The sequence below is a fragment of the Lonchura striata genome, chromosome 2 (genome assembly GCF_050655825.1).
Source record: "Lonchura striata isolate lonStrDom1 chromosome 2, ASM5065582v1, whole genome shotgun sequence".
Classification (NCBI taxonomy): domain Eukaryota; kingdom Metazoa; phylum Chordata; class Aves; order Passeriformes; family Estrildidae; genus Lonchura; species Lonchura striata.
In genome coordinates, this window is record NC_140704.1 from 88,961,239 (window position 1) to 88,974,353 (window position 13,115).

General features: G+C 51.2%; 1 protein-coding gene across 1 annotated transcript; it reads right to left on the reverse strand.

Moving 5' to 3' along the window:
* Positions 1–922: 922 nt before the first annotated feature.
* LOC146768328 (uncharacterized) lies at positions 923–11,378 on the reverse strand. Its single transcript, XM_085561463.1, is given in 13 exon segments — positions 923–1,412; positions 1,655–1,888; positions 2,294–2,393; positions 3,201–3,318; positions 4,089–4,198; positions 5,513–5,747; positions 6,146–6,209; positions 8,389–8,530; positions 8,659–9,243; positions 9,496–9,618; positions 9,944–10,015; positions 10,813–10,942; positions 11,093–11,378. Coding segments are annotated over 13 exon segments (2,484 nt in total). The 5' UTR covers positions 11,377–11,378; the 3' UTR covers positions 923–1,125.
* Between the last annotated feature and the right edge of the window lie 1,737 nt (positions 11,379–13,115).

The following is a 13,115-nucleotide window of genomic DNA, read 5'->3' on the forward strand; positions in this document are numbered from 1 at the left end:
GTATTCCAGCTCTTCTTTTCTACAGACATGAGCTATTTGAGTGTCCAAAAGAGATGTGGGACATAAGATATTCGTCATGAGACTCCCAAGAGCTCTAAAAAATATTGATCCCACGTGTTGCGCTCAGGACTACTGGGCACGCAGGTTTTCAGCAGCAAGCCAGGAGTAAGGACACAAAGCAGCAGGGCTCAGATCTGCTCAGCTCCAGCATGCAGGGAGAGTAGGCTCTGCCTTGGCATGCCCCCCCACCTCCTTTGCTGCCTGGCATCTTCCTTCTCAGCAGGAACAGCCAAGGAAGTGGCCAGGTCTCCAGCTCCTCATCAGCCACAAAACCAGGCGGCAAAGCCGCAGCGATTCTCATCTACTTGACCAGGCCAGGCAGCACATGGGGCTGGCACAACTCCTGCTCAGCTGTCCCTGTTTGGCTGACAGGAACCAGGGGCAGAAACCTCTAAGAGTGGGGCAGGAGGGGCAAGCTGAGTGCCCTCAGATGCTCACAGGGAACTCCCCCATAGCCCCCAGCTTCCCACAGACCAATCCAGAAGCGCTGGGCAGGGACAGCTTTCGTCATGTTCTTCAAGGCCCCGTCCCTGGCATTGCAATACTTCAGTTCCTTTTGCTACCAGGTAAACCTGAATACACCACCCAAGAGCAAAAGAGGGCCACAGAAATGACCAGAAGGAGGGAGCTCTCCTCTGAGGAGCGGCTGTGAGAGCTGTGCTGGTTTAGCCTGGAGAAGAGCAAGCCCCAAGGAGACCTTTCAATATTTGTAGGGGCTTCTAAGAAAGATGGGGACATATCTTTTAGTAGGGCCAATTGTAAGGGGACAAGGGTGAATGGTTTAAGCTAAAAGACACTCCATTCACATTGGCTCTAAGGAAGAAACTGTTCACGAGGAGAGTGCTGAAACACTGGCACAGGCTGCTCAGAGAGATGGGAGGAGCCCCAAGCCCAGCAACGTTCAAGGTCAGCTTGGATGGGACTCTGAGCAACCTCATCCACTTCAAGATGTCCTTGCCAGTGGCTGGGGTTTTGAATTAGATGACATTCGCTGGTCCCTTCTAGCCACAAACAGTCTTGGATCCTACTTGGCTTTCATTGGAAAAGCACCCAGAGTGGAGATTACTAGATGGGGGGGAGGCCCATCTGAAGCCCTGGAGTTTGCCCAAGGTACACACCCTGACAGGGAACAGCTGCTTGGGCTGCAGCCGCTTTGCCTTGTACCTGCAGAAGTTCCTCGGCAGAGCCTCGCCTGTCCACATCCATCTGCAAGCAGCAACCCAGAAATTCACACAAGCCAGAGGGCAGCCTGAGCTTGTGCAGATCTGGTACCCCTTGCGTGCCTATCAGGTAGTTAGCCTGAAGCAAAAGGAAACATGAGACTCGATGTGAATCTTGCATATCCTTCAGTGCTCACCTAGAGCCCATCTTTTAAGCTCCAGTCTGCAGAATCAATTTCTTGCCTAGCAGAGCTTTAGAGATGAGCCTTTCTCTCCCAAAGGAAAAAAGGCTCCAGTGCAGCCCCAGCTATTCCAAGCTGCAACAGGTCTTCCCTTGATAGCTGATGCGAGCCCCAGGGATGTTTTTAGAAAGAGGGCCTTGGTGGAAGCACTACAAGCTGTGGGCATGGGATTTTATCTAATGGACACGGAGCAGAAGGATGCCGCTCTCTGAGCGTATTTGCACCTTACCGTGTCACTCTTTTCCCGAATATAAGGAGCCTCTCCTGTGGCCATTTCTATTCCCACGATGCCAAGGGACCAGGTGTCCACTTTGGGGCCGTAGGGCTCTCTTCTCACCACCTCGGGTGCCATCCAGCAAGTGGTGCCGACCATCGACCTCCGTTTACTCTGCTCAGGGCTGAGCAGACCACAGAGGCCAAAATCAGCTGAGGAGAAAAACAAATACTGCTTCAGGTAGGAAACCAAGGAAAAGGCTTCCTCAGGATGCCTACGTCTAAGAATGCAGTGCTGAATCGAGCTGCAAAAGCAGCTGGGCTCTCTTTCCTCAGGGCTGCAGCCAAGGACGTGGGCAATTGTACACTTAGTAACCCCCACGATTCCCACCATGGCCTTTTCTCACCCACAGGAACTTTTACACTGAAACTCCCTCCTTTTAGAAGGAACGCACACACAAACCAAAGTTACTCCTGCTACCTTGTTGCTCTCTAGCCCACTCAGCACCTTACAGCTGCGCCCTGGGCTTGCGGAGTGCTCCCTGCCCTCTCCCCAGCACCACTGCTGGGCACCCGCAGCCGCTCCCCGGAGCGCTGCGCCTGACCAAGAATACCCACCCAGCTTGACGGAGCCATCCCGGCCCAGCAGGATGTTTGCACTTTTGATGTCTCTGTGGATCACCTGGTTGGCATGCAGGAAAGCCAGGCCTTGCAGGCACTGGGAGAGAAAAAAGGAAACAGGAGGCCAGAAGTGAGTCTGCTCTGATTTCGCCACACACAAAAGGAGTCTGCTCCTGGAGATTCACAGATCTCAAAGGCGCAGTGAGCGCTGGGCAAGAAGAAGAGCTTGCTGCTGCCACACTAGGAGAGAAGGATCTTTCCAAGGGAGGGCATATCAGCGCTTGAGGGAGACACATCAGTCACTGCTCCAGACTGTCCCCGGCAAAGCCAGTCAGAGAGATCCCTGATGCAGTGGATGCACTCTCCCCGTCTGCAGGACAAACAATGGTTTTCCAAAAGAGGGAAAGTCCCTGCCTTGGCTACCAAGGGGATCACTGTCAGGTGGCAGATTGGAGGACAAGGGACAGCCCACTTGGAAGTAGCTCATGTGTCAGTTTTCAGTAGCAAGCACCATGGTGGGTGCCATGCCATCCTTTGAAGTTGAGACCAGTGACAGACCAGTCTCTCTTTGGCTCTGCCACTGGTTTAAAACTTGGACACCAGCACCTTTGTGCTTCCAGGCAAAGAAGGTATTGCAGAAAGGCAAAGGCTTGGAGAGGCAAAGTGCAGAACAGAAAATGACAATGAAAATGAGACAGAGAGTTCAGTAATGGGATAGAAGAGTACAGGACAGACTGGAGTAAGAGCAGGGACACTGGCAGGCAGTTCAGTCCAGATGCTCTTTCTTCTCCGCAGCGTAAGAGCAACACAGAAAGAAAGCTCTGAACATGGAATCACTCACTTTGCAGCACTTTCAAAGGACCAATCTGTCCGAGCCATCCCAAGCACAAGCAGGACCCCTTACCTCCCGACACACTGTTGCGATGTGTCCTACAGCCATCCTTTCCCTGCTGATCACATCGGCCAAGGAGCCTCCATCCATAAACTCCAACACCATCAGGACAACCTCATTGACAAGGTAGCTGCAAGACAAAAGCAACCGCATGGAGCTGAATGTGCACAGTTAAATTGCCGCATGGAAGAAAAGACTACAGCTGAGTTTTGTGTCCAGGTCACTGGTAAGTGAGGAGAGAATCAAGTGAAGACACTCTCCACCTAGGCTATCCAGTGCTTGCCATCTGTGCCATCTAAATGAGAAAGGCACATCCGTGGAAAAGGAGACTGTTTAGGTGGCAAGCAGGGGAAAGCAGCAGTTTTGTGATGGCAGAGAATCATCTGGAAGCAGACACATCCCAGCAGCTGCTTCATCTTCTTCATACACAAATTGCACCATTAACTCCAGCAGCAAGGAGGCACAGTATGCACAGCTTTTACTCAGGGCAGGTGGGTGTGCAGCATTGCCAACACCCTTTGGAAAACCTTGCAGAAAGGACAGTCACAAACAGGAAAAACAATTTCAAACCTGACAAATTATGTCTCTCCTAGCCTAGTCTTTTGGCATGCAAGGCAATGGAAAACAATGCAAACAGTGCAAGGGAAATAATTTCTGTCATGCTCTCTCAGCACTTCTCCTCCGACACTTGGAAAATATCACACCCAAAACGGCAGAACAACATGCAGCGAGTGAACATACATGCTGCTGGCTTAGTAAGAGAGACACGTTTCTGAGATCAATCTTCAGGCTATTTCTGCCAGGAAGCATTTGTGGGGACAAAATGAAATCTCCTCCCATGCCTCATACAGGAGTAGACTGATGTGAATTGAAAGATCCATTTTCTGCCAGAATACTGACCTTTCTAGGTAGGTGACAATATTGGGGTTCCTATATTCATTCATGACCAGGATTTCCTTCAACACATCCTCGCAGCCCTGGTGCTGGAGATTAAGTACCTTTATGGCCACCTACAATGACATGGAAAGCCATTAGGAGCAGACATTACGAGCGCCTCTTTCTCCGTGCATTCACGGGCCTGGATGCCTTGTCACCTGGGTGGAAATGGACACTAAACCATCAACCACAAAGTGCTAACAGCACTCTTTGCACCTGCACACTCCTCCAACACACTTTGTTTATCACTACTATTACTATTGGCACGTGTTTTGCAAGCCCAAAGTAATTTTGCTCCAGTGAAGATAAATTGAAAGCACTGGAAGGACGTTAGCATTTCTAGGGGCTTTGACCAGCCTTTCAGAGATGGCTGCCATTCTTGATTGTGTGCCAAAGTAAACACACACATACATACATGACAGCGAATATGTTGTCCAAAAAAGAGCTCCAAGGCGACTCAAAGGAAAATTACAATCCTAGCACATCCTAACTTCTTCCGTTTGGGTTTTGCAACTCTGAAGAACAACCTTGAACACGGTTTATACTGTGTAATTATTGTAATTGGTAATTATTTAGTGGGTTTAAAAAGGAATAACCCTGCTGTGGTGCACTGTGGATGCACCCCAGGTCATAAGCAGGGCTTAGGGCTTTTGGACGCCTCCTTGACCTCCCTCCAAGTGCACTTCCTGAGCGCAGCACTGCGGGTGGAGAAGGAACTACCAGGAAGATGGAGTTGTATTTGCTGAGAGCTAAAAAGGACAACTCAGGACTCTGAACTTATAGCCCCACAAAACAGCAGGACTCTCCAAGACACTTCCATGTCTGTTCAGTACAAATGGCATCTCTGTAGTGGAATGTCTCTGACACAGGATCAACACAACGTTGTATCAATTAAGGCTCTTCATCAATTTCTTCCCACTGATCTGTGCGTGTGCGTGTGTGTGTGTGTCAACTGGGTTCCCTAGGACTGAAAGGCAAAACTGTGCTCCGGTAAAGATCTCTCCTTCTTGAGGTCCTGCATTATATTTTCAAGCTGAACCACATGGTGGAAAACAATGGGAAATCCTTTCTGTGTCTGAACGTGGGTTTAAGAGGAACTGGGCCGCAATGACAGCTCTTGCCATCAGCTAATCTATGAATATTTATCCAGTAAGTCCAAGCCAGCGCATCCTTCTCTGAAAGACACCACTGCCATCCTTGCATTCACTCAGGTAGGGAGGAAGAACAAAGTCTGTCCAAAATGCATTTTGCAGCCTACCTCTGGACAGGTTGCGCCTGCGGGACAGCCTTTGCAGCAAAGTCAGGCAGCCCAAAGATTTGGCCAAAGATCACATCGCAAGGGAAAGCACTCAAGGGCTGCCAAATCTGCATGGGCCGTTGGCACTTACCGCTCGTCCTGTGGCAGCGTTGAAGGCCTTGTAAATGCTTCCAAACCCCCTAGAAACAGAAGCGTGGCAAGAACAGAGAAGTTGTTCAGTGCTGAGAAGCAAAAGGCAGCCCAGGCAGGAGCTCTCTGCTGCCTGCAGTGTCTCTAAAACACCAGGGTCTGTCCACTCTGCGGCCAATGGCCCAGCAGCCCAGCAACCCTCTGCCCAGTCTTTCTCATCTTCCTGACCACTGAGTCTTGTTTTCAGCAAAACAGTGGAAAGCAATGCTACTGAGAGCTGCTATCTGACAGCTGTCAGGTGGGAAGCTGCTCTCTCAGCTTTCTCTTCCTTCATGAGTGTGGCCAAATTACTTTGAATCATACAAAACCATATCTCCTGGAGAAAATAGGCAAACTGGTGCCACATGTTTGAGGGCTTGCAGGAGGGTTTCCAGGTCCTGCTGCTTCAGGCAGGCAAGACATTGCCAGCATCCAGTTATCTTTCATGATGCCTTGTACTGCCTCAGCACTGAGACAGGGACAATCTGAAGTCAGGCTCTGAAGATGCTTGCAGCTTGCCTGACTTCCCACGTGATACCGCACCACCAAAATACCTGGCCCATGGCTCTGTAGAAGTTAGCGTGGCTGCACTCACCCACTGCCAATGAGTTCCCATCCAGTGTACTTCTTCTCTGGATCTTCCACATTCACCACACGCCCTGAAAGAAACCAAATGCAAGGAGCAAACTTCAAAACAGAGATCCTGACTTCCAGGAGATCTGAAAGCCAGCTGCACTCTCTGGGGCACTGAGGAATTTATGGTCGCTTGGCTAACAATAGCATCAACAAGAACAACAGCAGCAGCAGCCCCAGCAAGAAAGGCAGTTCCGTAGCATGCCTGGCCTGCACAGAGTCTGCTTCTCCACGCTCCTTTGGAGGGCTGCCTTGAGGGGAAACTAAGCCCACGGGAAAACCATCAGAGCAGACAGAGACCAGAAAAGAACAGGCCTCAAGGCAAGGGGATGTCATCTACAAACAGGAAGGAGGGCTGAAAAATCAGGACACTTCATTTTCCTGGGAAGAAACACTCTCTTGTGAGATTCAACAAAAGGTTTCATACTTGCAAAGTTTCAATGCACCCTGGGATCTGGATGAACTTTTAACAGCTGCTTTTTGCAGAGCAGAAAGAATATTGCAAAGTCAATTCCAGGAGAGAAGGGCACCTTCTCTACCTCTCAGCACGGCCTAAAGAATGCCTTGACCATTTTAGAGAACAGCAACTCATGCTATAACCAACAACAATGGCTCTAAGAATTAGGACTCTCCTCATTTATCAGCAGGATAGGTTTTGGAGATGACTTTGCCCGTTCCCCATGCAGTGAACAACTACAAGTGCTTGTCTTCAGCCTGGGCTCCAGCAGTCATTAGCACTGGGTTCAGCCCCTTGAACACCACCCACGTGCCCCATCTCCCCAAACGGGCGCAGCCAGACAGGTAACAAGGACAGCGCTGCTCCTCAGGCGCTGCCATGACACAGACACCTGCACAAATGAGATGCTGATCCTTCCACGAGCCCAGGCAAAGCTGCAGCAACGGGACGGCAGCTGAAACCCCACAGCTAAGGAAGGCTCCAGCCCCTGCACTCACACCAGTTGTCGGTGGCAGGGCAGGTATGACAAAATGCTTGGCAAAGCCCACAAATGGGCACTGAGAGCCACTCTGAAGAAGCTAGAGCCACATCAAGCCCTGTTACAAGCTGTTGGCCCCACTCAAGACAGAACATGATTGTCTTTGGCCTCAGAAACCACAGAGGACTAGATCAATCCACCTTTTGTCTGAGGGCAGCTGATGGCAGACACAAAGTAAACTGGGCTCTGTTTTGTACCTTGGTGGTTATTCTCTGACAGCACTGCACTGGCAGCTGTTACCAGCTGCAAAGAGCAACTCTGTTGTGCTGCAGAATCAGCAAGGCCTTGCTGTGCTTTCCTAGAGTATGATCTGTGCAGGGATTGAGGCCAATGCTTAGCGTTCCTGGGGTATTTACCAGCTGGGCATTAGCAGTGACAACATGCCTGGAACCAGAGGAACATGCAGCAGAGGGGCTGCAGGCTTCCTCCTGAGAATTGCCTGCAGGGCACTTCTATCTGACTGTGCCCCATAGATGTGTCTCTTTGATGCGTCTTCCGAAGCATACAACTCAAATATCAAACAGGAATTGTAAAAAGAATATCTTGTTTTTCTTCTGTTGGGGCACTTTCAAAAGAGCTCTTCCTCTCTGATTCCTTGAGATAGTTCTAAGAATACAATTTCTTAATTTTTGGGGTGTACTGAAAAGATCTCTTCCTCTCTAATTTGTGCTGTCACCTGCCATTCTTTTCAAGGAGGTCAGGCTAACCAAACTGTAGGATTCTTATCAAAACCAGCTGTAGAAAGAATAGAAGTACTAAAGTCATAAAAACAACACCAGCATTAAACCAGCCCCACAGCCAATCAATTTCTCTGAAGTATTTTCTCATTTCCAATGACTGGTGAGAAGTCAGGAGTCTAAACGGAATCTAGGAAGTCAACTCTTCTGCTCAGTTTGGCCAGGCTAGCACACACACCTTCTCTGCATCACCGGCTAGGTCACATCTTCCTGCTGCTCTCAGAACAATCCCTGCTTTTGTCTTCACTGTAGAGGGAAGCTCAGGCAAAGCCCACCCACGCCCAGCTGCCCTCAAAGGCAAAAGGAATGCCTCAAGTGCTCCCTGCCTGCATCCAAGTACCACAGTGGCTTCTGTAGAGAGTCCAATATTCTCTCCCACCACCAAATCAATGAGGAACACATGCTACAGCTCTTGCCGAGGCACACGCACTGTAATACACTGCTCGATGGCACAAGAAATCCCCAGGACGTACTCAGCAGATGCAGGGAATGCTCCTCTCTCTCCTGGCTTGAGCGGGGAGAACTGCTCATCCTTGGGTTTTCAGGCTCTGGAGAGGAGGCTTCTTCCCAGGATGCTGCTGCAGCCACAGCTTGGATGGCACCTCCTGCATTCATCTGGGACAAGAAATTTGCTTGTGTCAGAAAGGTGCCTGGCAGAGATGCTCCAGACATAGCATTTCAAAGGCAAGCCCTTAGGAACAGCACTGGGGTTAGGCTGCAAGCTAAGCTGTCAACTCTTGCACCTCCAGTCCAAGCCAAAGAAGCAGTCCAAGACTACAGCTTCTCACAGTCAGCCATAGTGGAAACTGCGAAAGGGAAAGAACAACTTTACACTTCACCCCGTTCTGAGGACTGCATTCACCATGGACAGGGACAACTTGCCCAGAATCTGTGTGGGTCACCACGCTTGCCTGAACAGACCCCTCCAAAAACAAAGCCAGCACCAAGAGGCCAGCAGAAATACATTCCCAGCATTGCTGGCCCACCGGCCAAAGCACTAGCCCTGCTGCCCAGGGCAGCAGCTGACATTCAGCAACCCAGCAGCTGCCACGGAGAGCACAGAGCATGGCGGTCAGAGACATTGCTCCCATCCACCTGCTGCTCTGCAGGGGAAAGGCAGCAAGGGCAGAGACCTCTTGTTGCATGACTGCAGTGCTTCCTCCTCCATCACTCACCCGCTTTCGTGCAGCCAGCCTGTACTGCAGCAGGGCCTTGCGCATCCTTTCCACTTCTTCTTTGTGCCTCTTCTCCATTGCCTCCATCTTCCTCTGAGCTTCTCGCAACACTGCCTGCAGCTTCTCCTGGATATTCCATCAAGAGGAATCTTACTGGCATCTGCAATCTTATTCAGGTTTCCTCTTTTGAACTCCCACAAGCATTTGTGTTCAGCCACTTCCTCCTGCATCTCTACCCAGCTCTAAGCCTTCCATCCTAGCTCTTCTTCCTGCTGGTCAGCGCTGGCGCCTGCCAGGCTCTGTGCTTTCAGTGCCTGCAATGGTCCTTGCCTCCCCTTTCCTCACGTCTCCAGTTCATGACCCCACCACTGCCCTTCCCTCTGCTACCTGGCTAGTCAGGCTCACCTGTCCATTCTCCCGCTCCTTATTCAGCTCTTGCCTCAGCTGCTCTAGCTGCTGCTGGCTTTCATTTAGATCTCCCAGCAGCCGGTGCACCTTATCATCTAGAGCAGCCTTCTGGCACTGGAGCTGCACAGAAACAAAGAGAAGATGGCTTTAAACGTCCCACACACCACTTGTGGGGCAACCAAGATTGATGTGCTCATGCTTTCCAAAAGCACTTTCTTCTCCTTCCTGTATTTACCAAGGGCCAGCTAAGAGGCAATCCCAGCCAGACACACAGTGTCCAGAGAAGCAGTGCCCATAAGGAGCCCAGAGGAGTCCCAAACAACACATAAACTCTCTCTTCACACTCTGTGCCTCTTGACTGTCTCTGGTTCTTTTCCCATCCAGGTTGCATGATGGCAATTTACTGCTTCATCTTAAGCAGCCTTTTCTCCTGTCCCCTCTGTACCTCTGCCACCAAGTTTATCCATTGCTCCAGCTTCTCCTGTGCCTTCAAACTCTCTTCTTCCAGCTGTCTCTCCTGATGAGTGGAAGAGACACATCCAGATGAAGTCCCACCAATGCTCCCCAAGGGAAACAACAGAAGCTTCATCCCTCCAACAACCCCCACGCCTGAAGAGGGCACACTAGTGGCTTTGTGCCCTCCAGCACATGGGAGGAGGGCCAACATGTGTAAGAAAAGGAGAGGTCACTTTCCTTCCCTGCTCTGATGGCTGCCTGTTTTCTGGGCCCCCTCTCTTCAGGATTTCTGCCTGTTCTCAAGGGCTTTGTCCTCAAATTCCCCTGCCCTTTGGTCAAGGAAAAGCTGCAGATGGACTGCAGGATGAGGACAACACCAGCACCTCGATGACCCAGTCACAAGAAGGCCACCAGCTGAAGCACCAGCACCAGGAGGCCTGTTGCAACTGCTTCAGGCTCCAAGGGAAGACCTCTGTCCACTGCGGAAGGACAGAAAGTAAGGAACCCACTTGCTGGGACTGCAGCTGGCAGCAAGGTCAGCAGCAGTCTGCTGCATGGCACAAGGCTGTGGGGAAAATGCTGCCCCTTCGCTGCCGTGCTTTGGGTGGTGACCACCCAGCCTCCTGGGGAATTTGCCTTATGCCCATGCTGAACCTGTGCCTGCATATACTGTCCCAGCACTGTCCTCTGGGTCTTCACAGGCCTTCAAGTAGGAGCTCTTGAACCCCTCTGCTGCCTGGCCCAGCAATGTGTAGCCTACAGCAGATGCTTGAGACCATGGCCCATACTCAGGCTGCTCTTCTGCTAAGCCAGCCCTCCAAACTTGCTGGAAAACTTCAGAGATGTCTTGTTTCTTACCAGTTTGTGCACAATCTCCCTTCTCTTCGCTTCCTCAGCAGACTGCCAGAGTCTCAGAGCCTTGCTCCAATGCTCTTCTGCGCAGCGGAGCTGTTGAGCCATGTCTTCACATTGCTGCTTGCTGAGAGATCTTACAGCCAGCAGCTCATGACGAAGGCCCCTCACATCCTCTGCAAAGGTGACACACGGCAACAGTCAGAGACTGCACAAGCAGAGGAATCTGCTGACCTTAAGCCCTTTCAGTTTCAGGCAAGGAGGAACCTGCCCTCAGCTCCTTCACTCCTCACAAGCCCTGCAGACAGAGCTGCCTGTGCAGCGACTGCACTGGGCAGGGCGATCAGCAGAAACAAAGCGCACGAGGCTCTCACCCACTATCAGCTCCTTGGCCTGCGTGGCCGTGCGCACTTGGGCTTCCAGGCGGCTCCTGGCCGTCTCCAGCTCCGATATGTGCTGCTGAGCCTCCAGCAGGCTGCTTTGCAGGCTCTCCTTCTCTGACCTGCAAGTTGTGAAGATGGAGAGCAATTGTTCCTGGCACACAGGGGCAGTTTTTCCAGTGAGGCACATCTTAAGATGTGCCTTAGGATCCCTATACCTTAGGCTGCCAAACAGCTTGCATGGAAGCTCAGATAAAGCAGGACCATTTTACCACTTAAAATAGCAGAGCAGGCCCCTCCAGGTGACTGGGCAGCCTTTCCTCATGACCTAGGCCAGCACAGAAAGCCCAGCTGACTTTGAGCTCAGTGGACAAAGCTCAAATTGCTGTTGCCTGACTTACCACACACGGGTGGCTGTGCCCACAAAGTCCCTGCAAATGAGCTAAAGGCCAGCCACTGCTCACAGCCCTGAGCTCATCAGCACTTCCAAGTCACTCTGCAGGGGGACACAACAGTGTTCTCCTGGCTGACCTGTCAATGTTTCATGCCATTCCTCATGTGCATATAGGTACTTGGCTTGCCAGGCACTCTCTAAGGAAAAGGGACTCAAGAAATTCACCAAACAATACAGTGAAACCTCCAGCTTCTAGCAGCATGAGTAGGAATCCAGAACTAGGTTTTTATCTGGACAAGAACTGTGTAGAAAAAGGAGAGACACACAGGTATCCTTGCCGCGCTCCTGCCCCAGATCCCTTTTCTCAGCCCCGGCTAGCTCTCCTCCTGGGGCGAGGGCGGGCGATGGAGGCACCCTCCGCCGCTCCCAGCTGGGGTTTGGAGAGTGCCTTTGTGGATTCCGGGTAGCGCTGGCACGCCTCGTGGTGGTAAATGAAGAGCGGATCCTGCTGGGGGCTAAGTCCAAGTTTATTGTGGCCCAACGGGTCCAAATGTCCTAGAACGGTGCCAGCCAACAGGAACGAGCACAAGGTGCTTGCACCGGCTTATAAACTGTAAGGGAGGGGAAGACCGGTAACCAATGGGGATAGGGGTAGGGAGTGGCTCCGAGATGGGGTGATATAACGTGGTCCAATGGGGGAAGGATATGAGAGGGGCCCCAGGCCCTCGCCCAATCACCCGGTGCCCAAGGTGGAAGCTTCTGGATGGATGGGAAGGGACACCGAGTGACAGACAAGGCACCAGGGAGGGGTAAAGGGAAGGACTGTGCCTCTTCCAGGGTGATGGATAGATACTGGAAAGGCGGGAAGGGAGGACAAGGCGGGAAAACTGGGGATAAACCAAGTTGTACATGGGGGTACAAAGGAATAAACCAATACATAATACAGGGATAATAAAACATACAAATAACACAACTCCACATATCCTGCCAGTTAAATCATTGGAAGATCATGAACAAGAACACTTGCTACCTTTATTTGTGGCCAACTAAGCTGTTGGAAAGGATGGATAAATATAATTGCCTGGCAAAAGATTTACGATAGTAAAGCCAAGATGAAAACAATCCCCGCTACTGGCTGGACAATACCCTTACCTACAAAGAAGTCCAAAAGTCAAATGGACTGTTCCATCTCAACCCCCAGAATCTATGGTTCATCCCACACCTGTAACCCTCCCCTGAAACATCAAGTGTCTGTGACCCCATTGGCCCAAGTCTTGTTCCAGCCCACCTTGAAGCCCCCTGAGAAGGGGTCTCCGAGGGGCCAGACACTCTCTTGGATCTTCCCCCCGTCTTAGAACTCCCAGCCTCTCCTAGAGCATCCTCTCTACCCCTTGTCTCTCCCCTCCCCCTTCCTCTCAAACCTTGCCACGTGCTGCATCTGGTAGCTCCAAGCAAGACCCTTCTCCATCCCTAATAAACCTTATCTTCTAAGAGCAGCCTTCAGAGATCTCTCGTCTCCATTCATCAAAGCCCTC